This window comes from Artemia sp. Qi Xiang Cuo, chromosome 14, assembly GCF_049724085.1.
Source record: "Artemia sp. Qi Xiang Cuo chromosome 14, ASM4972408v1, whole genome shotgun sequence".
NCBI classification, from domain to species: Eukaryota; Metazoa; Arthropoda; class Branchiopoda; order Anostraca; family Artemiidae; genus Artemia; species Artemia sp. Qi Xiang Cuo.
Window position 1 is genome coordinate 56,849,778 of NC_142807.1, and position 25,841 is coordinate 56,875,618.

A 25,841-nucleotide genomic window follows, 5' to 3' on the forward strand; every position below is an offset into this window, starting at 1 on the left:
TTGGAAATTCAAAGGGCTAGTGCCCTTTTTAATAGTCGAAAGTGATTTGAGGGCAACTAGCCCCTCTCTCACGCTCACCTTTTCCCCAAACACATCCAATCAAAATTTTGAGATAGCCATTTTGTTTAACGTATTTGAAAGCTCTGGAAATTAGGTCTTTGAGGATGACAACTCCCTCACAGCCCTCAGGGCAAGGGTTGTAATTTATTACAACCCTATGTAACTATTAGGTTTTTATAGAAAGCGTTGTCGTAGAAACTTCAAAACAGGCTCATTCGATTGGAAATTGAAAGGGCTAGTGCACTTTTTAATAGTCAAAAGTGATTGGAAGGCTTGAAATTTTTATACTAAAGATCGATTTGGGTACACTGTATTATTATTATTATTTTATTTTTTTTTTATTTTTTTTTTTTGTTTGTATTTTTTTATACCAGGGCACTTCGTATCGAAGGAGTTGTCGTAGGAACTTCAAAAACGGCTCATTCTATTGAAAATAGAAAGGGCTAATGCCCTTTTTAATAGTCGAAAGTGATTGGAGGGCAACTAATCCCCCTACCACGCCCCCCCTCCCATTTGCCCATCATGTTTAAAAACTAAATTTTGCCTTAAGATTAAATCAAAATGCACTGTGTTAATGCTAATTCCCAATAACGTATCCCAGCAGTGTTCCCAGAACGACTGAAGGTATTATGTTCAAGCTTTCGGGGCTACTTCTGCTCTTAAAATTTAACCAAATCAAAATAGCGTAAGTGTATCCAAGCTATCAAAGAAAGTAAACAGATTTTTTTGCGAATGGAATTAAGTTTTCTATTTTAGGTCAATTAGAGGAGGTATGAAACTAAACTAAATACTACCATTTGTGTCCAGATTTTTAAAAGGGTGTATGTTGTTAAAAATTTCTGAAAATTTTTTCTCCAGCATACAAATAGCAGGCCAAACTATAAAGTCTTAAAAAACGAAATGATTTAAAGTATTATTTTTTTCCCCAGAAAAGACTGTGTCAATATAAAACGAACTGAAATTAATTAAAAAAAAAACTTTTTCCACAAAATAAGTTTTTCAAAGAAAAGTAAATAACTCCATTAAACCAAAACCGAGCAAAAATAAAATCAAATAATCTACCAAGCGTGAAACTAACACAAATCAGCATCGATAAATTAATGAGACCCGAAACGAACAGAAATTACAATAAATAACAGAGTCAAACTCAAAACGAGCAGAAATTAACACAAACAGGGCTCAAATCCCCCTATACCTTCCCAAGGCCAGAACATAATTTGCACTTTATAATTGGGAAATTTGAATTAAAAAAAAAAATCTTGGGAATCTAAAAAAAAAAAAATTATTTAAATATAACATCAAATGTCCTCTAAGAAATGTATTACTATCCAATGATCACTGTTATATAGTGATTTGGAGCTTTTATTTTCTATGAAAGTCTGTTGACTATGTATCCGTTGTTAATATTAAAAAGATATATTAGAAAGTAATCTTCAAATAGAACTAATTTTACTATCTTTAGTTTGTGTGCTACAATGGGTAGCTTTTTATGTAATTTGGTCCTCATTGAATTTTGAGTCAAGCCAGCCTCCACTATATCATTTAATGAACACACTAGTTTGAACCAATACAAGGATAAAAACTAAAACTTGGCACACATATAGGGATTTGTTGCTGGGGAGGGGGACAGGGATAAGCTTGTCAAAAAAGCGGATACATCATGTGTTTATTTCTTTGAAATCTTGAATCAGATCAACTATGGCTGTAAAAGAAACCCGATTTTGGAGGATGTCAAACTTGATTAGAATTTTTATAGCTAGAGTATTGTTGGGCCAATATTAACCATCACTTTTTTAAACCAATAGTCAATTAATCTGCCAATTGAATAATTAGGCAATTGAACAGTAAACAAAAAATTTTCCCACAACATAAATGTTAATCTATAATGAAGTCAATTTCTTTGCTCTCAGGCATATGTGGTGGAAGCGCATCTGGGAAAACCACAGTAGCAAGGAAGATTATTGAAGAACTGGATGTTCCATGGGTAACCTTGCTTAGCATGGATTCTTTTTATAAGGTAAGATGGTGTCATTATTTTTCCCTAAAAAACAGAAAAAAAAGCTTTTTTTAAAATAAAAAAGATGCTTGGAGGATTTTACCAAGAAAGGTTGGGAAGGAGATATTTGAAAGACGAACAAATGGGATTTTTAGAAATGAACTAGGGTATTTTGACAATAAAAAAACGTCTTTTTTTCCACAACCCAGCCTTTAACTAACATTAAAATGAAATGTCTTGTTTCTATATTTTTATGCAGAAATTTTTTCTGGTATTGTCTTTTTTGGCATTGGTTTGCCAGTTTTTTTTAGTTGTTGTGCTTGTTTTTATGATTTTTATTTTTTGGTTTTATGACTCCGAAGTGCAAACTCGGTCTTTCGGGGCCTGTGATAGACGTTTTTTTAATATAAATATCTTATATGTTTTTCTTTATTTGAAACTTTTTTTTGCTTATCAAAATGTGTGCTCGTTATTTTTATTTACTACCTCGAGGTATTTATACGCTGTTATTACACGGGTTGGGAACCCATTCAATGGTTCTTATTGTAATTGATTTTTGTTGTTTTGAGATGTCAATAACTCAAATTGGTAATTGCTTCTGTCTTAAAGCATTTATTTTAACATGTTCTGATTCATGCAAAACAAGCTTGGTCCTAACTCGTTTTAAAATTCAACCGTGTTCAACCCCTCTCCTGCTGCCAACTTTTTAACCAAAAGGTGTATCGTTTGGATGTAGCGTATCGTTTGAAATGCAGTACTCCCCAATATCTCCTGCCAACTTTTTAGCTGAAATTTAGGAATATGGCATCTTATTTTAGCCAGACTCACACAAGGATTATCAACGTGTATGATTGTAGGACCAATTTGATCCCGTGACCCCTCTTAACACCTCTACTGCTCTCCAGGCCAACTTTTTTGCAGGAAAATGGGCATCTTCCACCTTTTCAAATTGGTCAGTTTTCCCTGATACAAATCATCAAACCTAAGGTAATTTTTAGGCATTCAAGCACTGTATCAATTCATTTTTTTTTTGCGTGAGAATCTATTTCACCTTTCACTGATCAACAGGCACATCCTTTAAAATAAATTATCCTGGAAGTAGTAGGCTTGAATAGATTCTATACATCGCAAGTGGATTAGTCGTTCTTAGAACTGTAGGTTTCTTATTAAAGTCCTCCAAAGCTATGATAGGTTTAGCTGCTGTCGAAATATCTTTTGCATTGTCAGCAATCACATTGTCATGGCTGTCCCACAAATTAGCTGATGTCTAATGTGTAGGAACTGCGATTGGGAGCAAGACTGCAGGGTCGTATCCAGAGGGGTGGGTACCAGGTTTAAACCCCCCTCCCCCGAAATTTTTGTCTGACTCGTAAAAACGTAACAAAAATGGATATAAAAAAATTGTGTGTGCGTTTTTTTGTGTATTGCCCCCCCCCAATTTTTTTTTTAGTAAAAACCCCTCCCAAAAAAAATCCTTGGTATGGCCTCGCAAGACTGAATCAATCTCTCGGGCAATCTTGTTCTTAACTGAGAGAAGAGTGTTAGGGGAAATTTTTGCTTAGGAGTGGGATCTTCACATTTTATGTTTTAAAAACACATTCCCCCAATGAGATTTTAAAAGAGATGAGATTTTTGAGATTTTGAAATTGTCCTTTATAATGCAAAAAAAAACAACATATGAGCATACTAGAGGTAGAAAAGAGCCTACTCCCCGCTCTAAAGATTAGCATTTTATAAAGTACATATCATCTCTGATTTAAATTAAGACCTTAACTGACAGTTTTCTAAAATTATTTGTTATGCTTAGTTCCACTGCTACTTATTGACAGAAGATATTTCCTTTTTATTTACTGGTGGAATAGAAATAATAGAATTCCTTTTGCGTGGCATTGCTTCTACTTCCAATAGGAGCAGAGATCCATGCAAAAAATTTAAAAAAAGAACAAAAGTTAAAAAAGCTCAACAAAATTAACTAAACCTGCAAAAAAAAAAGAAACTACTTTCTTCTAAATGAGGTATGAAGATGACTTTTATGTACCCCTTCCCCGAGAAAAACTCCGTTTTTGCAACTCCCCTCCCCCCTCCAGTAGGCAAATAGTTCATTGCTGTGTTCATGAATGGACATTTGTTGGTGACAAATGGACATTAAAATAGCTGTTTTGGATGGTCAGTTTCCCCTACATTCATATGCATGTTCATAGGAATTATTTTCACAATTGATTAAGTTGTCTGAAATATTTCTTTAAATATATTTCTCAATTCAAGACAAAAAAAAACATAATTGCAAGTTTTCTTTTTCAAACTGCCTATTTTTCTGCCTACAACTTTTGTTACTTTCTTTAGATAAAATTAGCAAAATGCTGAAAGTTGAAAAGCCGATAACCCACAACTAATCCTTCTCCCTCACTCTGACCTTTCTATTGCAGCCCCTCTCCCCGGCCTGATCTCTTGTCTTTAATTTAATCCATTTCATGACAATTCAAGGGTACAGCAAGAGCGTTTTAATAAGTTAAACACTACAAAAATTTATTGTTTTCTGGCTAACTCAACGATTTTCTTCTTTTTTACCCTTCTCTTCTTCTTTTTACTAGGTCTTGCAATTTCTTCTCCCATATTTTCAACCATAAATCCAAAAGCTTGGTCAATCTTTCTTTTTCCCAGCTTCTTTTTTTCACTCTTTTTGTATACATTTTTGTTTATTAAGACATTCTTCTTCTTCATCTTACAATACATCTCAATTTCTTCTCCCATATCTTTGCTTTCAACCCTAAATCCAAAAACTTGATTAGTCTTCCTTGCACATGGCTTCTCTTCATTTTCTGCATTGTCTACATTTTTCCTTTTTACGACTTTCTTTTTTTTCTTCTTCTTCTTACAAGGTCTGGCAATTTCTTCTCCCATATCTTGACTTACAGCCAGAAATCCCAAATCCTGATCAATCTTTCTTTCACAAATCTCTTCTGCATCTTTTCCTTTGTATATATTTTCTTTCTTTGATTCTGGCTTCCTTTCAGACTTTGGCAGGTTGAGGCCTGAAGATTTCTGAAATCCACTTTCTAAACTTGACAACACTGTTTGAATTCTTGCAAGTATTGCAATTAACAAAGTTAACATTGGTAAATAATGTCCTATACTTAAAAGACATAAAAAATCTGTGAAAGTAACTCCAGCATATAATCTCACTTCAACACAATCATTTAACTTTTTCATATAAATATTTCTGTTATGCTCAATATTATCAGTTTTAATTGATCTCATGCCTTCACAAATGCTGAGAACTAACTTTTTTATTAAGTTCTTCAAACGTTCTGATTTGCGAAAATGTTTTGTTCTTCCAAATACTCCGTGATATTTACGATGAAAGGCGTTGAGAAGGGATATCTCTTGGTGAAATTCATCAAAAGCAGCCATCACCATTTTTTCTAAAGATGTATTATCCATCCTGGTTTTAATCAAGGCCTGAAATATACAAGATTGTATCATGCAACTATACAGCCAAAACTTAGGCAGAGACAGGTATTATCTGATGTTCTAAGATCAGTTAAAAGATCTAAAGCCCAGCTGGCCAGCCCTGAAAAAGAACGAAATGAATATGAAAATAACAAAACGGGTCTATGGCCAGTAAAGGAAAACGAAAATAACAAAAATCAAACAAATATTTCGCCCGTATAAAACAAGGCGTCTTCAACATAGAAAAAAAAAACAAAGAAACTAGAATCTAAAACTAAAAAAGGGTAAACAAATAATATATAAAACTAAAAACAGACTAACTAAAATATATAATACACAATTACGTTTACATATATAATTATATACAATTACGTTATATATATATTTTTTTAGTTTTAGATTCTAGTTTTTTGTTTTTTGTTTCTCTACGCAGAAGACGCCTTGTTTTATAAAGGCGAAATATTCGTTTGATTTTTTGTTCTATTCGCTTTCCTTTGCTGGCCATAGATCTGTTTTGTCATTTTCATATTCATTTATTTGTTTTGTTCAAGGACAATGGATTCAGAGCCTCAAATTTTCCTCTTCTTCTATAGGATTTCTTTTACTAAGGCACCAGTAGGGGAGAGTAAAGGAGACAGTTAGCCCCCCTAAATACAACAACACAAATACATTTAAAATACAATTTGTGAAAATGGCATGACCCTCCTCCCCCTCTGTATCTACAGGTGAGCTGGTAAGCAAGTATGGAGACTTACTGTCCTAGAAAGCTAAATAAAGTCAGCATTTGTGTGATAATCTTGGTAATCTACTCACTTGTTCTTGTGCAAATTATCCATCAGAGATATTTATTTTGGTATTTTCCAAGTTATTAATTTATCCTTGTATCTTGTTCATTTTACTCTAGATAAAGAAGATTAATAAGTTACAAGCTATGTGATTGATTACAATATAAGTTACAAGCTCTTATGATTACAATATAAGTGACGACAGTAATGTAAAATGGATTCCACGTACTGCACATTCAGGGAGGAAAATATCTTGCCATGTTAGTCTCAAATTTAATTTAATTTTGTCCAAAACTTCCCTGGCCGAAACTGTCCCACCTTTGAAGCATTTTCTTTACTTAATGATTTAATAACAATGTATAATAATTTTAAAAAGGAATTTCATGCTTCCATGTCCTCATTACATGTTTCCACTGTAATTCAGTTTATACATTCCACTATACACTGTATGTTAATACATTCCATTGTAAGTAAGGACCGTCTTCAGTGCAATAAAAAAAAAATACAGTTAAAAATCCAAAAGATAAAATAGAAATCGAACCTTAAAACAAACACTGAAACTAAAATTGGAAAGATCCTTTCAAAGCAACGGTGAAAGGGTAATTTTTCTATTTTAGTTTTAGCTTTGGTTTTTATTTTATCTTTTGGGTTTTTACGTGTATTTTTTTATTATTTGCACCGAAGACGATCAAGCGGAGGTCTTGATCGAATTATTTGCATAGTCATCTTCTTTTTTTACTGGCTGTTATCATTCTCGTTTCTCTCTGCTTTTACGTATTCCTTACTTCCCCCAAGTTTTGTTCAGATCCAACGAGAAATCCTGGTAGATGTCCTAATGAAAAGAAATTAGAAAGCTCCTCCCTTAGATAGGTCAGACTATAAAAAAAAAAACCCAAAACACAACTAGGACACTTACTCTTACTTCCCACAATGTTTGGTTGAGATTCACCTACTTGTTCAGGCACATTTTGTAATGATAAGAATTCAGGGAACCCTTCCCATACAAAAGATAAAATGAGTTGATATCCCCAAAGCCAAAGCTAGGATTTTACTTTTTATTCCAACCAAATTTCTTTGAGATCCAATAAGCCTTATTGCTAGACGTTTTTATGGAGGAAATTTAGGATCCATCACCTCCCTAGTTGTGCATCAAAAGGTACAACTAGGAAACTTAATTTTACTTTCGAACAAGTTTATTTAAGATTCAATAGACATAACTAAGTCACTAGCTCTTACTTTCAAGGGGGGTGAGGGGTAAGGGACCCCCCCCCCATTAGATTTGGAAAAATACCTTTTTTTGGTGAAAAATTCCTCTTCTTGGTATTTTCTCTGAAAAATTGAATAACAACACAATTTCTCCCCCTTTGTTTTGAAAAGTACATCCCCCACACATTTCTGTGAACTGACGCCACTGTCCTTATCCTGCCATTGTAGTCAACCAATCATAAATAAATTTACCGAAGAGATCCTTCCCTCATCATAAAATTTAATGAATCAAGAAAAAACAGACAAATGAGTCCCTTGCCTTGTAACAGAACAATATGATAGTCAAAAAGTACTGAACTCCTATCAATAGTTGAAGGGACAAGGAAATGAGGTGGATACTTGTAAACACTTTCTGGAACATCTTTTGGGCCATAGGCCCATTCCTAAAAGACTCAATCATACAGAACCGAAACCTTTTGAGTTAGTAAAAGCTACTAGGTTTAAATTTGCCACTTTTTGGGCATAGCCACACTCTACCATGAGTGCAAATGCTTCAGGTTGTGTCTAAAATTGGTAAACAGTTGCATTGATAAAAATCATGCCCACATTGTAGCAAGCAGTAAAAAGCTTCCCTGTATCAGGTGTGAGATGGCATTCTAAATCTGTAAACCTTTTATTGTATTATCTTTGCCATAACTTTGGCCAGTAGCGTAATTCAAAGTAACCACTGAATTCTTCGCTAACTATTATTATGCTAAATAGTGATTTAATTTGTTAAATGTTGGACATAAACATTATGTCATTCTAGTGGAAATTTGAGACTATAGTACTGAGGGATATGCAAATCTTTCCCATGCCTTCTCTTTGGTATACTACACTAGTCTGATTAAATATTCCAGAAATTAGATTGAATAGAGCAGCAATTTAAAAAATATTGATTATTTTTAGTATTCCTATTGCTTTAAAATCCCCTCCTTGCTTTAAAATCAAGTTTAACTGGTTCTTAACTGAAAGCCATAAAAGAAATAGCCAGTCAGTCATCACTATTGCTTTATTTACTGATTTCCTTAAAAAATGTTTAAATTTAAAAGTTAACTGTTTAAAGCAAACACAAATATTGAACTTCTTCCATTCTTCATGCATTGTCAGAAAGAAACTGTTTGTCATTTAAGTATATTTTTCAAGAAAATTCATTAAGTTAGGGAAATAGGTTTGAACAATTGCATTGAGGGAGGGGGTTATGGGGGTGGCAGAAACCTTGTATATAGGGTAATTTCTTTTTGTTGTTGGTTTATTGTTACCCTCCAATGAATTCGAAGCCGCAAAAAATCACTAGGCCTTGCAATTTCCATTCAAGAAAGTCATCTTCCAATATTATACAACCAAGAGTTCTGAATTGAACATGCTCTTGATGCTCAATTCAGAATGTTACAATATGCTCAGCTTTCCGAGTTGTCAGATCGGCCCTTGGGTTTAGAATACAACATTTGCACAAAAAATAGAATGTCCTTGGCATCCTAAAATGGTATCAGATAAAAACCTCTGAAATACACATTCTAACAAGCTATAACGTTCTCACTTTTCTACTGTACCTCACTGATAAATTTTGTCATGTAAATTCATCATTTGCATCATCAGCTGTCATTTGGGATCAGTTGCATATGAGCGGCTCTCACAATTGTAGTTGAATGGGGGTTAGATGGGTTAACCTCTAATATTTTTTGGCTCTTAAAAAGGGCAGTAACTCATAACGTCCATCAAAATACGACCCATCTGAAGATTTTATGACCCCTGGCTTAATATGGCTCAATATGATCAGCCCTGATAAAAAAAAAAAAAAAAAAAAAAAAACAGATAAACATGTGTCTTTGTCACAAAAAACATGGATTTTTTTGTCGTTAAAGGCTTGAAAACTCTAAAAAGGGGCCCCTGGACATTAAAAATTTGATGGATGCAATTTTTGTCATGACTGGATTCCCTTTGAGGAGTGTCTTCCTTTTTCGACAATGATGCAATCTACTTATGTTGGTAACTTTTGATGGATTTTGACTTTAAGATATTTGACTATTAAGATATTTTGTCTGCTAAAACTCAAGAAGCCTATACTAATATGAAATACATACACGGGAGTTTGTATAATTCATAACCCCAGTTTCAACAATACTGTCATCTAATTTATAAATGTCCAAAACTATATGTTGACTTAGCACCACCTTGAAGCATCCCCTAGAAACTGCTGAAAACTTAGAGTTGCGGTTGTAGTTAGCATGCTCTTAAGGCAGTGCTGATCATAAGTTCAAGTTCATTTAATTTCTCAATAAATCACTACAAGACAAAATAACACTTTTACAATATGAATCAATGGAAAACACAATATTTACAGAGGGTGCCTACACAGTGAGTTATACTCGAAAACAAGCTCTATAAAAAATAAAAGAAATAATATTAATAATAAAAAACGATGAAAAGAAATGATAATACACTAGATATACTGGGAAGAAAATGAGACACCACACTGAACCCACAGCCCACACCCCAAATCAATAAATTACCACATAATTAAATATTTATCAACAATAGCACCGGCCAACATGACTTCAAATAAATGAATAGTTATCTATAATAGCTTATTAGATATAGTTTAAATTTAGCTATAGAAACTGGAATTGAAAAACACGAATTAATATTACCTTCAGAAATATTCCAGAACTTTATTATTGAATTTTTAGGAGAAACTCTGGATCTTACAGTTCGGATTCTAGGGCAAGGTAATTTGGCGGAACTTCTTAAACAATAATTATTCTGGACAAAAGAAACTAAAGAGAAGTTACTAGAATTTAAAGGCAACGGTAATAATTCTTTTATTTGTTTTAGTCTGAAAAGGACACAATTTGCAGTAAGGACTAGATCAACTGGCAATATTCTTAAAAATGTATAAAGGCTCTTAGTAAGGGATTTATCAGGGAGGGAAAATGGGGAAGGAAGGAGTGCTTTTAACGTACGAAGGGCATTATTTTGAAGACGTTGAAGGGGCTTAATAAGAGATTTGAAAGTATTGAAATAAACAATTGGACAGTAATTAAAATAAGAATGGATTAGAGAATAATAAACTGACTTAAGAGCAGGGAAAGGGAGGTGGAATTTTAGATACCACAGTAACCCCACATTCCTTCCTAGCTGCATCCTTAGCCTATCAAGATGAAGTTTCCAAGAAAAATTTTCATCAACCGTTAGCCCTAGATACTTACAAGACTCCCTCCTGGCAATGGTAACTAGTTATCCATCAAAACGGACAGATATTTGGGAAATAGACGGTATGGCATTAGAAATTCGAGAGAAGATGATAAAATTGGTTTTCGAAGATTTTAACACCATGAGGTTGTCAGAAAACCACTGCAATAGCTTCTTTAGACCAAAACAGAGGTTTTCTCTGACGGATGATTCATCTGAACCTGTGACAGAATTAGCCGTGTCGTCTGCGAAAAGTACAGCAAGTCCATCATCTTTATTAGTGTCCAGAACGTCATTCGCGTATATTAAACATAGTAGTGTTCCAAGAATTGAACCTTTTGGTACTCCTACATTTTCAGAACATAGCGTTTTTACCGATCTTACGGCATCTCCATCCACAAATTGAGTCCGACCACTGAGGTAAGACTGGATGAGTAAGAGAGCATTACCTCTTATTCCGCAGTTGTCAAGCTTATCCAGAAGAATCAGATGAAAAATCGTGTCAAACGCTTTTTTTACATCCACAAATATTGTAGCTGGTATCACATTACGGTCCAACGCATCATTCAAAAATTGTAGCAAAACCATTATAGAATGTTCGGTTGAGTGCCCAGGCGTAAATCCAAACTGATACTTGTTGAAGAAGTTAGACCTAGTCAGATAATCCATCAGTCTCTAGTAAATCCAGAGCTCCATAATTTTTGCAAAAGCAGAGAGAAGAGAGATCGGATAAACGTTCGAAGGCTCCTTGGGTTGTTACTGGTACGAAGATGTAAAACCCTCACCAAAATTAAAGCAGTTGGCCTGATACAATCTATAAATGAAGACTGGACGATGTGCGCGATAACGCCGACATAGCAATCGATGGTCTTCTTTATGAGGTAATTTGACGACCCATCTGGACCTTCGGAGTGACCGTTTTTAATGGCTTGAACAATCTTCAGCAGTTCGTCTTCAGTGACTGGCGACAGAAACATAGAGGAGCAAGACGGCGAAGGTAGGTATTTTTTGTAATTATCCGTGACGACAGTTGAAAGGCTATAAGCTTCCTCTACGGTTGCTTCTCCAATGCATGCAAAAATTCATTTAACGTGTTGGCTACTTCTTGTTGGGATGTTGAAGATGTTCCATCAGGCTTGGTTATGGTCTCAGGAAACGTACTAGTTTTTTGTTTATTCAGGCATTCATTTATCAGTGTCCATGTCTTCTTTGGCGATCCTTCTGCTTCTTGAAACTGCTTATGGTAGTAAGCCTGTTTAGCTTCCCTGAGCAGGGTTGTCAGAGTGTTTTTATAATTCTTGAATTGCGTACCATGTACATCAGGATTAACAATATATTGCCTGAATAGCATATTTTTGTGTTCAATACTGGTTAGTAAGCCTTGGGTGATCCAAGGTTTTTTCGGGGTCACATACCTGGAGCGCTTTTTCGAAAAGGGGCAGGCAGAGTCAAGGGCAGAAGAGAATTTCTCAATAAATAGGGCAACCATTGCATCTGAGTTTGTTTCTTCATAAACTGAAGTCCAGTCGCTACTAGCCAATTTAGCTCCCAAATTTTGTAATTATTTATAATCAATAGTCCTTCTTAATCTTATACTCGGGTTAGATTTCAGTCTATTTATAAAAATTTAACCAAGTAATATAGAGTGATCTAATTCATCAGTTAATACGACATAACTCGAATGTAGATTGAAAATCGTAAAAATGTTGTCAATAACTGATGCCGACTGTTCACTAATACGTGTTGGTATTCTTGCTGTTGTAACCAATCCGGCAGAAAAGCAAGTAGTTAGTAAATCTACAGGTAGAGATCTTAATTCTTGGGTCTCCGAACCCACCAGTCCCAAATCTATATTAAAATCACCCATAAAAACCACTTTATGGTTCTTAAAATTCATCCGTTGTGTTAGATCATTCAACTTACCAATAAAATTTTACGCACTTGATCCCGGTGTTCGATAAAATAAGCATAGGAGTAGCTTCTTCTTGCCAGACTTGATCTCAACCATTAAAAATTCAAACTCCATCACTTGATACAAATCATTAAAATCCGTAATAATACGGATAGGGAGATTCTGGTCAATAAACTCAGCAAGTCCACATTTCGAACGGGTAGACCTGTTTCTAGTAACTATCCTGTACCCAGATACACCAACCAAAGAACTATTACCATCACTAAGAAAAGTATCACAAAGTCCAAGAATACCAAGACGATTACTATTAAGGAATGTGGATAGAAAATCTAAACTACTAAGCACTCCTCTACAATTCCAAAACGCGATACGGGAGGATTCTAACTGATTAAATGAAGGAATTTTGTAATTATTTATATATTTACTACGAGGAAAAGACTGGATAAAAAGATCAGAAGATTCATCTCTAGTTGATCCTACTGATTTAAATAATTCATTTAGGTCACGTTGCTTTTTCTCAAAATCATAGAGTCGGTCCCATGTTCTTTCATTTAACAATTTTTATCATAATAAAATCATACATATAAAACATACCGAAATCAATATGGAATGACAGGCTAATGAGTAAAACGTGGTAACTCAGATGATTCTCGGCATCCAAGGATTAAAAAACAGAGCAGAATAAGAACTTCGTTTGCACAACTAGAGCTAGACAGAAAAGAAGGAAAACATGAAAATAATTACACAGAATGAAAAGGCACAAAAAACACACTATGACGAGAACAATTCCAGTCTTTTTTTTCACTTGCGGAATATAATAATAAATCAAAATTGATGTCACAATTAATTAATTAACTAATTTTGACACTAGACCACGAAGACGAAGCAGATCCTATAATTTCCAGCCATATGTCTATACCTTTTTGACAAACCCGAGAAGACGTTATTTCGCCTTTCATTTTCATCTCACGTGCTTTGGCCAATAGTTCAATTCTTCGGATATTCAGTTCAGGCGGCAAGTCTGTGCAAATAATGATACCACTGGCCTTAAGTTTACCGACGTTTGACATTATAGCTTGAATCTCATTTTCGGACCCTAACGATACAAGCAAAGGCTTCACTTGCTTTTGCTTACTTTTGCGTTGGTGGGAGTAAGTAATATTTGCCGAACGAAAAGTAATGCGATAGCACTTCGTTATTATTACTGGCTCATCGATTCCTAGCTTATTCGCAAAAAGATTTTTCACATTAGCTTCAGGCGTTTCATTAGATTTTTCTTCCGGTAATCCGTGAACCAACAAGTTAAGCTTTCGGTCTTTTACTTCAAAAGCAAGCAATCGTTTCTCTAGAGCTTCAGATTTAAGCTTCAGCTCCTCTAGTGTAGATTCTAGTTCAAGTATTCGTGAATCACGGGTTGTTGCATCACTTTTTAACTACACAACTTCCGCCGAAATTGAGTCTAGTTTGCTGGAAAACTCCACCTGAGACGCAATTATTTTGTCCAGTTTTTCTGTAAATAAATTAACAAATTTGTCAAATGACGACTGACTGACGTGTGACATCTTTAAATGCTACAAAATTTGCGAAGTTAAATCTTTAGTTCATTCCATGAAACATGGTACTCTGATTATCTTAATTGGTATTTCACTTGGCAAATATACAGATACAGGTAACACAGATGCAATTAGACAAGCGTTGAAATGTAATTTAAATCCAGTCCACTTTTATTCTTTAGTTTCTTTCATAATTAGCTATAATCCACATTCGATGTTCACTCAGAGAACAGAATGGCTAATAATAATCCTAATGATGAATAATAATCTTTATTATTGCCAAACTGGCATACCTCACTTGGATATCTTATGAAATTAACTCAATTTAAGAAAGCCAAAAGTTCAATTAATGCATTGGTCAGAAACTCCAGTCAATTCAATTTATCCAGTGACGTTACACATTCCATTAGGTTATAGATACTGAATAAATGTTTAAATAGTTTATGAGACGTAAAACCGTTCTCACTATTTCGTAACTACTGAAAGAATTCAGTGTTTAATTAAATCAGAATAAAATCCTTTACTGACAACTAGTTCAAAACTTAAATTTGTACCTTGTACTATATGAGCATAACATTGTACCATATAAATGCATATAATATATATATATATATATATATATATATATATATATATATATATATATATATATATATATATATATATATATATATATATATATATATATATATATATATATATATATATATATATATATATATATATATATATATATATATATATATATATATATATATATATATATATATATATATATATATATATATACACATATATATATATATATAGTGTATTACGGTAATCACCTGGAAAAAAAAAAAAAAAAAAAAAAAAAAAAAAAAAAAAAAAAACTGTCTTCCTACTTTAGTAACTGAAATAAATGAGCACTTGAACAAGGTCTAGACCCTACTCATCCATCCAGTTCCCCAGGACAAAACATTATAACCAATCCGACAGTCCGAAAATCAAGTCCAAAATAGAGCAAAATCAGCATAAATAAGCATACGTCTATGTTCCAAAACCAAGCTATAGCACCTTAAATCTACAAAAACATTATATTCCCAAGGTGATCACCATATATCGGGGCTCGTCAGATGAAAACTCATTGCCTAAATGGGTTTCGGCGCTTAAATTTCATTACCCAGGCAATTGAGTGCGCCATGCCATAATCTGGCATACCCCTATATAGTGCCACCAATAGAATAAACATAAACAAAACCCAAAATATCCAAAAACTAAAAATATATACCCCAGAAAAATTTTTTTTCAAACATTCTTAAACAACCTTCAAATAACACTGAGAGCGGAACATCAACCGATTTAAATACAAACAAATAAATAACCCTAGTCCTCCACCCGGAACAGTTTATATATATATATATATATATATATATATATATATATATATATATATATATATATATATATATATATATACATATATTCAATTGAACCCAACAAGAACATATTAACAATAAAGAATTTACAGAAATATTATTAAAAGACATTTATTTTAGATAAAAGATTACCAAATAACCTATTCTTTGTTCCTGGGGATGCACTGGTAATGCATTAAATAGTAGAGTTTATGTCCTCCTTTAAAGAAACACTAGGGTATCAAAATTCTTAAATTTACCCGTCCTTCCCCCACTAATGCTTGGATATATCCCTATGCTACAAACAAAACTTTGTGCATTCTTTTGCTCAAATTGGCATCAGGCGCGCACCCACGGGGAGGGGGAGAGGGGTGGCTAAAGGGGCTGTAGCCCCTCCCCCTCAAGAAAAAAAGCACGTACATTCTGTTTTTAAATCTTATATAATCTGCTCTGTTTTATCATTCATTCCTTAGTCCCTACTGAAAACTTGCATTCAAAGAGCTAAATTAAATTTAAAGTAATGCCTTAAAATACCATTTATTCTAAGGAATTTTTAAAGTTTTCCATTAGTTGGCCCAGGGACCCCGTTCAGCCTCCCCCATTATTATTTTCTGAGTGCGCCACTGATTGGCATTGTTTGGAATAATAGACTAACTGCTGATAAGTGATGAGAAACAAGATTAACTAATGATGCAAACCAAAAAATAAGCCAACACATTGCATGCATTCTAAGGCTATATACCAGCATTGGAAGGAGGGCAGTTAAACTGGAAGCAACTCTGAAAATCCAATAGATAAAAACTTTTGGATGTAATGAAGTACAAATTTTGTTATTACAGTGTTTGCTTAAAAAGGCCATAAAGTTAACAGCTATCCTCTTTTTATGTACTTTTTTGCTGTTGACAGATTAGCCTACTATTAAAATGCTTGAGAAAAGGGCAAATTTTCAATGTTTGTAACTCTTGAAATAACTGTTAGCTCCATAGGGTTAAAAACAAATTTTTAATTATTATTATTAACAATTTCAAGTTCTTTATTATCAATAAAATAATGTTTTCTCAAAACCCCTAGTTATGTTTCTATGGTTGTGGACATTACAGTATTATTTTATCATGTTGCAACTCTGATTGTAACTAGTTCAGAATGTGGGAGTACTTCTGTAAGATTACAAGAAATTATTTTGATCCATGTAAAGGGTCCAAGCTTCAGTTTTTTCCAGCTTTTGGGTTGTTATTGCTAACTGTTTGAAACATATGACGGATTGAGCTTTAAAACATTTTCCATAGCCTTTATTTTATCAAATAAACTGAATTCTTGAAATTCATTGAAGAAGCAGAATAATTTTCTGAGTCTGCAAATTTTTCTTATTTTCAGTATATTCCTAGCCACTCTGGCATAAGTGGTAATCATCAGGTTGATGAAATAGCAAAAAATGCTATAAATATTGACCAGCCAAGTGGGAGACCAATCCCGATTAGAGATATTTACCAATGGAGGCTATCAGATATTAATTTTAATAAGAATAATCCTATCCTTTCCCCCTTTCCCAATAAGTATCTTTCTAAAATTTATCATAGAATTCGTTCTGGAACAAATGGACTAAATTTTCTTGCACTCTCGTATAAGTTTTCTAATTCAAGTGGTTCAATTCCCCTGTCCCCTCTTTGCAGGCATTGTAATATGAATAATGAAACAATTGACCATTGCCTATTTGAATGTAATATGCTGACGTCTGCACAACACACCTTGCTTTGTAAACTGTTAAAATGCTTCAAACACCACAAAATCTCACTATCAGCCAAGAGCCTAGCCAACTATACCTGCACACAGAGCATAGAAATCGACATCTATCATCTCATAATTGACCTCCTAGAGTAAAAAAATCTACTGAAAGATATCTGAAAATATCTAATACTTATGAGGCAATCAAGCCAGTAGCTCTGTAGCCCACAGAGTGAAGCAAAAGGAAAAGGGCTAAATAGTATTACTGAAAAGCCCGCCTGCTGTTCAATAGAAGAAGATTTTCGTGTGATTTTACATTTTTATGGTGACCAGCAAATTTGTTTGGTAAATTTCATGGAGATTTGATTAGTTTGCTAGCTAAAGATAAACATTCCACTTGACTGGTCGTTCAACAGTCTTTCCAAATTTAAATATAGCTACCAATGCAATTGCATCCCAACCCCCTCTCCCTTGTACCTGGATATGGGGCGGAGCTAAACAATAAGTTTGCATTTTTTCTTGTGCTCATTTCTCATCAACAATTGGTTCTTAATAACAGTTGAAAAAATCAACCCTAGTGTTTATTCTAGGGCCATATCCAGGCATTAAGGGGGAGGCTATTCATTGCTGTGATAACAATTACTGTATTTGAGAAGATTGTAGGCAATATGTTAATTGCACACAGAAATCAGATAGCGAGAATTAGTATACCATACAGTTTTTCATTTAATGCACTTTTAAACTGCAATAATTGCTCATTCTACGGTTCTACCCCAGCCCCCTCCCTCCCCCCTAATTTTTGAATATAAACATAGGCGAAAGTTTCGTGATTTTTTTGGTTTGCTTATTTCTTTGTAATAATTTGTGCTTATTAGTTTCTATTGCTAATTATATTTGCTAATTAATTAATTTATTTGTGCTAATTCTTTGTACTTACTTCTCAACAACAATTGGTTCATAATGCTTATTAAAAAAGAAAGAAAAATAAACGAGCTAACTTCTGTATATATCCTAAAACTATATCCAGGCATAATAGAGGGGGAAAGGGGCTAGGATGTAATTGCAATGGTAGCACTATCATATTTGGAAAGAGGATTGAATGGAGAATCTAATCTTTTAGCTAGCCAAGTAATCAACTCAAAACTGAAACTTTCTGAAATAACATTCTAGATGAAAGGCTTTTTTTTTGTTTAGGAAGTAGTTGAGCTAGGTGAATGGAAGGTTTTGTAATTAATCCATACTCTAAGTTATGCCTTTTGAAGTATCCCCCTCCACCTCTTCCCCCTTAAAGCTACTATTACTAAAAACATACTGCAGCACTGAGCTGCCTGAGGCCAACACAGCTGCGCATGCTCCTCCTTTATTGCAATCTATTCAAAGCCTAACTCTATGCACCTTCTCAGGAAGTTCCCATTTCTCCTAAATCTTTTCGTACAACATCTTCCCATCCCAACTAGGGATGATTTGCTTTTCGTTTGGCCAAAAAGAACAATATGTGATCCACCATCCACAGAATTTACCTTAGCCATCTCAACTTTCTCTCATTGTAGCCCTAGCAAGCAGGATTGAACAACACTTTTTGTACAGCCTGCTCTTTGAGATATTGTCAGTCAGTTGGGTACCTAAAACAATCTGTAGGCAATTCCCCCTAAAAAGAGTATTGATTGATGATGAACGCATACAAACCTTGTATTACAAAAATGAAACCTTCAGAAATAGATCCCAAGCCATGGCGCAAGGAATGTGTTATGAGCTTCATACCCTTGCTAGATCCTAATTTACCGGGCTTAAAAGATTTGTAACAAACTTTTCTTAAATATGGGAAAGAAAACATGATATTGTTGTCTTGTACATGGCCTCTTCTGAACTACATACTATCAGCAGTCCCAAGAATGGCTCCACTGCTTCATGTTACCCCCATCATGGGTAATATGAAGCAATACACGTTTGGAAATGAGACAAGTAAGTCTTCATAATAGTCTTACAGTGGTTTTTAGAATTCCTCCAAATAGTCCCATGATGTTAACTAGTACCTATACCTTTAACAATGGTAAAATTGTAGTTTAGCAGCTCTTCTGAAGGAAACATTACAAACAAAAAGAGTAGTATCATTAGATTACTTGTTTATGCTTGTGCCAAATATCATGCTTATTTTTTCTGACAATGCACCCTTTCTGATGGTTCTGGATAGTCTATAACCCTTGGCGGGGGGGGGGGGGGGTCAACTGTATTTCCCCCTGGAAATTTCTCCAAAAATGTAACATCGAGCAGCCAAAAGGAAATTAAGACAAATAAAAAGAATGAAAAAATGTGCATGATTGTACATTAGCTATTATAAAGGAGTGGGGGTCATTGTGCAGACAGGGGGGGGGGGTGTCAGAAGCCTAAAAGAGCACATTTCAATGTCAAAATCACAATGAGCCTTCAGATCAATTTAGGAAGGGGTATGGGGGGGGGCAGGAATTAATTTTTCATCTCCTTTCATTTAGACTAAGCCTGAATAAGGGCACCGCTGGTTGGTACCTCCCATCTTACTGGAGAAATTTTTTTTGACATTTATTTTAAAGCTTCGTTTAATTAAACTAATTTGCTTCATATTTCATAAAATTATATGCAACAGTGCTACAAGCTATTTTGAAGGAGGCATGTTGTGGATCATTTTGTAGACAGGGGGGTGTAGATGCCTCAAATAGAGCTTTTATTGCCAAAACAGTCTAACAGTAGAGGAGGGGGGGGGGCTAGGGGCCCAGAAATGAGCCACAAAAACTTTTTTCCATGATCAGTTTGAAATTTATGGCCTTCAGTATTTGGGCCAAGGGGACAAATGTACAAAAATTATTCAAAGGATTTGTCCCTTTGAAATAAGTCCCTCCTCTAACAAAGAGGGCCCAAAAAGGGACGGAATTTTTTGATTGGTCTAAAATGTATAAAGAAACTTTGGGGTAAGAGGCCCGCAGTGCAGATGGACAGTAAAACGAATACTACTTACCCAAAAAAGGGCCAGAAACTTTTCCCCACCCACTTCAATTGAAAGGGTCTATCTTGGAAACTTGGGAGGGTGCTCATTTGATTCAAAATTGAAAGTTCTTGTGTGTCTATATTAGAGCCTAAAAGCTATTGGAGAGCAATCAGCCTCCCTCTCAGTCCTCCTTCTGCTATCTGCTATATATCAGTCTTGTTCAAAAGTTTTGAAATGTTTAATAAATTTGCCTTTGGGGTTTATATTACCCTCACAGGCTTAGTGTTAAACTTTATCTGACCCTGCTATGATAAATCAACCCCTAGAAACATGAAAAAGGAATTTAAATGTAAATACTATAAGATATTCTACACCAGATATTCTATTTATATTTTGAAATATTGGTAGAATCTTCATCCCTTTGTTCTTTATTTTGTATTTGTAATACTTTTTGTGTTGCTGCTCAATTTTGTGTGTGGGGGGACTGTGCCCTGCATCAACCCTAAGGTGTATACAAAATTAAAAGGAAACACTAAAACAATTAAATTCTTGCTTTATAATATGCAGTATGTTTCTATTGGTGAGATTATTGTTTCCCTTCATTGTTATCCACATTTTTAAATCATTTCCAATAATAAATTATACTATAACTTAGACAAAACTGTACTTCACCACATCAAGAATGCAATAAAGAGACTGTTTAAGAAAGAAGACAGGATTAACCATAAGAAGTAAAACTGGAGAAATTTATTATTAGGGCTATATCTGGGACCTTTAAGGGGCGTTAGAAAAAAAACTCATGATATTTGCAAAGAGCATAAAATAAGAAATCTAATAGTTTTACTCCTTTTTTTATAACATTTTCTTTAGAAGAACTTCTAAACTGTCCCTAATAATAGTTCACAATCACTCCTTCTCAAAAGAAAACACTATACAATTCAGAAAATAAATTATAAAATGCTTACTTATATTGATCCTAGAAGTGCTTCACTTTACTTTGGCCCATGTTCTTTATTTTGCAAATATTTTAGCCTAAATTATATGTTCTGGTATTAGTGAATAGTTTGGCCTATTCAAAAGGAATCACTATAAAAATTTTGAAAACAACCTTAAAAAATCATAAACTACTATCTTGAATCATTCCTAAAAGCACTTCACTTTACCATCTCTTAATGTGGAAATATATGGGCCTAGTCCAAATTATATGTTATATGCATTTTGCTATATGTTGTGCTTTTCTTCAAATAGATTTAATAGCAAAGAAGCAATGTTCACAATATCAAGAAATGGAAAATGCATGGGAAATATATAATTTGGCTATGTCTTTGCACATTCGGGGTAGGGTTAAAGTAAAATGATGTGTCTTCAGAAATGATATGTTACTATTTGATGATTCTTTGAAGTTGTTTTCAAAATTTTATAGCATATCCTTTTGAGTAGGCCTAAATGTATACTAATACCTATATTTTCTATGCATTCAACCATACATTATACTCTTTTCTTTAAACAGATGTAATTGCAAAGAAACACATGTCAGCAAAATCAAGAAACAGATAAATCCACTAAGGATATATAATTTAGGCCATATATCTGCACATTAGAAGGAATGGGGATAAAATAGAATGAAGTGTCTTTAGGAATTATATAAGTATTTTAGAATGTTTTCAAAGTTCTTTTTAGAATTTTTGTGCTTGCTGTAGAATTCTAGAAAAGCTTTTCATGACTTTGCTCAATCCCAATTTATGAGATTTTAAAGATATGCAAATACATTTCCTAAGTTTTGAAAAAAAAAACACTGACATGACTTAAAATTCTATTCAAATAACAGAAATTGCATTTTCAGAACTAAAGCCAGAGAAAAAGAAACTGATCAACTGGAAATTAAGGTAAAATATTGTTTTGTCAAAATTTCATAGGTAGAGACTTGTCATGTAGGCAAATTTCAGGACCCTCTAGAGGGAGAAGGAATGAAGGTATGCGCTTCAAAATACCTTCCTGGGAAATACTTTAGCATGCAGACCCATCCCTGAAAGTTTCATTTTCCTAACCTAACCCCTTTGCAAGATAGCCAAAAGTAGCCATAGTAGAATTTTACCTTATATTCAGAAAGAGCATAGAAAATGGCATCTAGTGATATGCTCACTTTATTTGTAGGTCAATTATATGAAGTGCTCAATATCTACCTAATTTTCCTAACATAACCCTTTTCCAAGAAAGCATAAAGTAGCTTGTCTAGAATTTTATAGTTTTCATTCTGAGGAGTTATTGTAAGCTTGTACTTTTACTAAATTTTTGGCAGTTCATATTATTGACTTATGAATAAAATAAACATACCACTCAATGCTTTTTTTATGCTCATTATGAATACAATAATCATTTTGGTCAGAAATGAATTTTACCCCCACCCCTATATATACCAATTCAGGGTGTATATTTGCAAAATTAGGGGGGGGGGGGGTAGGGGTAAAGTTTAAACTTACCAGTAAATATATACAAAATCATATTATTGAGTTAGGAATAAAGTGAATAGACCAGTTGATGCCTTTTTTTATGCTGATTACAAATATAATAATCACTTTTATCAGAAATGAATTTCAGCCCCCCCCCCTATATATGCCAATTCAGGGTATATATTTCTACCTTAGGTGGGGGGGGGCAAATTTTGTTTCTGATGTAAATGGGAGGTAAGTTTAAACTTTACCACCCCCCCACCCCTGATGTAGAAATATATACCCTGAACTGGCATATATAAGGGGGGGGCTGAAATTCATTTCCAATAGAAGTGATTATTATATTTGTAATCAGCATAAAAAAGGCATCAAATGGCCTGTTCACTTATTCCTAACTCGATAATATGATTTGGTATATATTTACCAACTTACCTCTCATTTGCATCAGAAATAAACTTAACCCCCACCCCCTAATGTGAAAATATATACCCTGAATTTATATATATATATATATATATATATATATATATATATATATATATATATATATATATATATATATATATATATATATATATATATATATATATATATATATATATATATATATATATATATATATATATATATATATATATATATATATTAGGGCAAGGTATTTTGGTCAATATATACCAAATTATATTATTGATTTAGGACTAAAGTGAATCCACCATTCAATGCCTTTTTTTATGCTGATTACGAATATAATAAGCATTTCCATCAGAAATGAATTTCAGCCCCCTGCTCTATATATGCCAATTCAGGGTTAGGTATAGCCTATATAGGGGGGGGCTGAAATTCATTTCTGATAGAAATGGTCTATTATATTTGTAATCAGCATAAAAAGAGGCATCAAATGGTGTATTCACTTTATTTGAAACTCAATAATATGATTTGGTATATATTGACCAGCATTTTTGTATTCTAGCCACCATTTTTACTTCTCTATTGAGCAACAACCTTATGCAATTTTTAAACTACATATGATAGGTGATTCAGGCTTGCAGGAATGTTGATATGTTGGTATTAGCCAAGGCTGTATCCAGGGGGGGGGGGGCTGGCCAGTTTGAACTCCCCCCAAATGTTTGGGCTACATATTTGCACATTAGGGGGATAGGGGTAAAGTACAGCAGGTCTGCATGCAAAATGTATTAGCTAAAATTATTCTGCATATTATGAAGTAAGAATTGTTTTCTGACTTCACACTGCCCAAATACTAACTTCGTTAGAAATTCACAATAGCCTAGGGTATGAGAAAGGCCATGGTCTACTTGTAAGGATCACACCGCTTTTACAAAAACAGCGCATAACATTGAAAAAACTCGAATTTACTAGGGTCCTGAAAGACGCCTTGCCAAGTCTTATACTCTGAAAGAGAGGTTCAAGACAGGCTGTTTTTTTTTCTATCTCCAGTCTGATAAATTAGCTTCATGTGTTTTTCCTTTGTAATATTTCTTTTCACCGAAATTTAAGATGGCGGGTCTGAGCAAAACCTGACATCTATTTCCAGGCAGTATTTTCCGGCGCTATGCTTAAGTCAAGTATTGATACTGAATAACTGATGCTAAGTTCAAACGGATATGATTTTAATAAGATTCTTTCGGAATTTTATAACTTTTTTCAGCTTGAAATCTTTTAAAATATCTGGTAAGGGTCTTCCGGATGTTTAAGGTCTGCCAGATCTAAATTCCAGCAGTTATGTTTGGTTGAAATCGAAATTTTTTAATGATTGCCTAGAACTTCTTAAAAAAAACAAAACAAAAAAAACACCCTTGTATTTTTGTCTAAAAAAGAAAGCCTGTTAATAAATTTTCATCAGTTCATAAGTAGGAAGCTTTTGTTTATTTTAAACCGGACGAAAAAAAACAAACGATTCTCTTTTTTATCTCATTTAAAAGTGAATACCCGCCAACATGAAGGTACTTTTTCCATTAGGAGGATTGGAATTTGGTCACCAAAGCAGAGGTAGAATTCATCAGAATCTAGTTTAAGGACCTGCTACCGTGGACTGGAGTGCACTGCCAGAATCATACCACTGTGAATGTGTTTTTACGGTAAATTACTGAAATTAAAAATCAACTTCACTGCTTGTTTGTATTGATGGTTGACGTATCTTGACCTGACAGTGAAATGGTCCGAAATGTAATTTGAAAAAGAAACGCAATTAAAGATTATGGGCGCTACATAGTCAAGCGGATAAAATTGCATAAGCTTAATTTTTTTTTTGTCTGTTGATGGTAGTCAAAAGAATTTAGAGTTAATTTCACCCTTAATATAATATGCCTTTCAGGAAAAGTGCTAATGTGTTGTTTAGGATGAAACTGAATCTTGTGTTGCTAAGTAGCAGAAGGCTGTACAGAATCTCCACATAGACCATTCTAAAGAACGAAAACATTTATGCAAAATGGCAAAAGATGCCCAATATTTTGGTTTCATACAGAATTTAGTAATTTCGACCTCAAATCACGATATAATGGAGCTAAAAAGGATTTCAATCTAAAAAGGATTCCAAAACCCAGGTCATTGAATAATTTTGCACATCAAGATTGAAGTTACCCAGGCTATAGCAGCCAAAAGTTGAAGTATATGTGTCTGCAAAGCCACGTTTTCATTAGGTGTTTTACAAACAAGCTGGGAAAGGCATCAACTAATGAAACTGAGAGAAAGCTGTTTTTTAAACACAACAAAGGAAAATGGATTTTCGTTTTGCGTTTTGTTCATTAAGCGCTACATGGCAACGTGGCTTAAGACTGAACTGAAATGTAGTTCTACTGCTTCTGATCACAACTGTCCTTTGGTGAATTTTGACTCGCCGTTAGAACTGATTGTGGTCTTTGTACAGAAAATAGCAACTTCTTTTTAAAGTTTAGCAGGAACAGGTTAAAATTTTTACTGAGTTTTCATTGAGTTTTGCTGAAATATTCAATTTTATGTTTTAAAGCTATTACGTTCTTCTTAAAAACAGTAGCTAAAGTGATAAACTGTGGGGTAAGACATGTTATACAATTGAATTCAACGAGTAGTTCTTATTTTATAAGTTTCTTGGGACAAAAAGACCCAACATGAGACAATATTGCT

General features: G+C 33.9%; 2 protein-coding genes across 7 annotated transcripts in view; one reads left to right on the forward strand and one right to left on the reverse strand.

Moving 5' to 3' along the window:
• l(2)k01209 (uridine-cytidine kinase-like lethal (2) k01209) overlaps nt 1–25,841 on the forward strand; it is a 93,012-nt gene that overhangs the window by 18,643 nt on the left and 48,528 nt on the right. The window contains exon 4 of the mRNA XM_089100525.1: nt 1,971–2,077. Coding sequence (XP_088956651.1) covers nt 1,971–2,077 — 107 coding nt within the window. The remainder of the gene's footprint in view (nt 1–1,970; nt 2,078–25,841) is intronic.
• Nucleotides 4,543–24,225, reverse strand: LOC148944674 (uncharacterized). 6 transcript variants are annotated; one of them, XM_089100527.1, is made up of 2 exons: nt 24,096–24,225; nt 4,543–5,515 (listed from the first exon to the last, which is right to left on the reverse strand). In XM_089100527.1, exon 2 carries the CDS (start codon nt 5,495–5,497, stop codon nt 4,583–4,585), a length of 915 nt encoding a protein of 304 aa, XP_088956653.1. In that variant the 5' UTR covers nt 5,498–5,515; nt 24,096–24,225; the 3' UTR covers nt 4,543–4,582. The 6 variants fall into 6 exon arrangements, with proteins under 6 accessions (XP_088956653.1, XP_088956652.1, XP_088956658.1 ...); XM_089100526.1 differs by having other exon boundaries at nt 4,543–5,627; nt 24,096–24,175; XM_089100532.1 differs by having other exon boundaries at nt 24,152–24,159.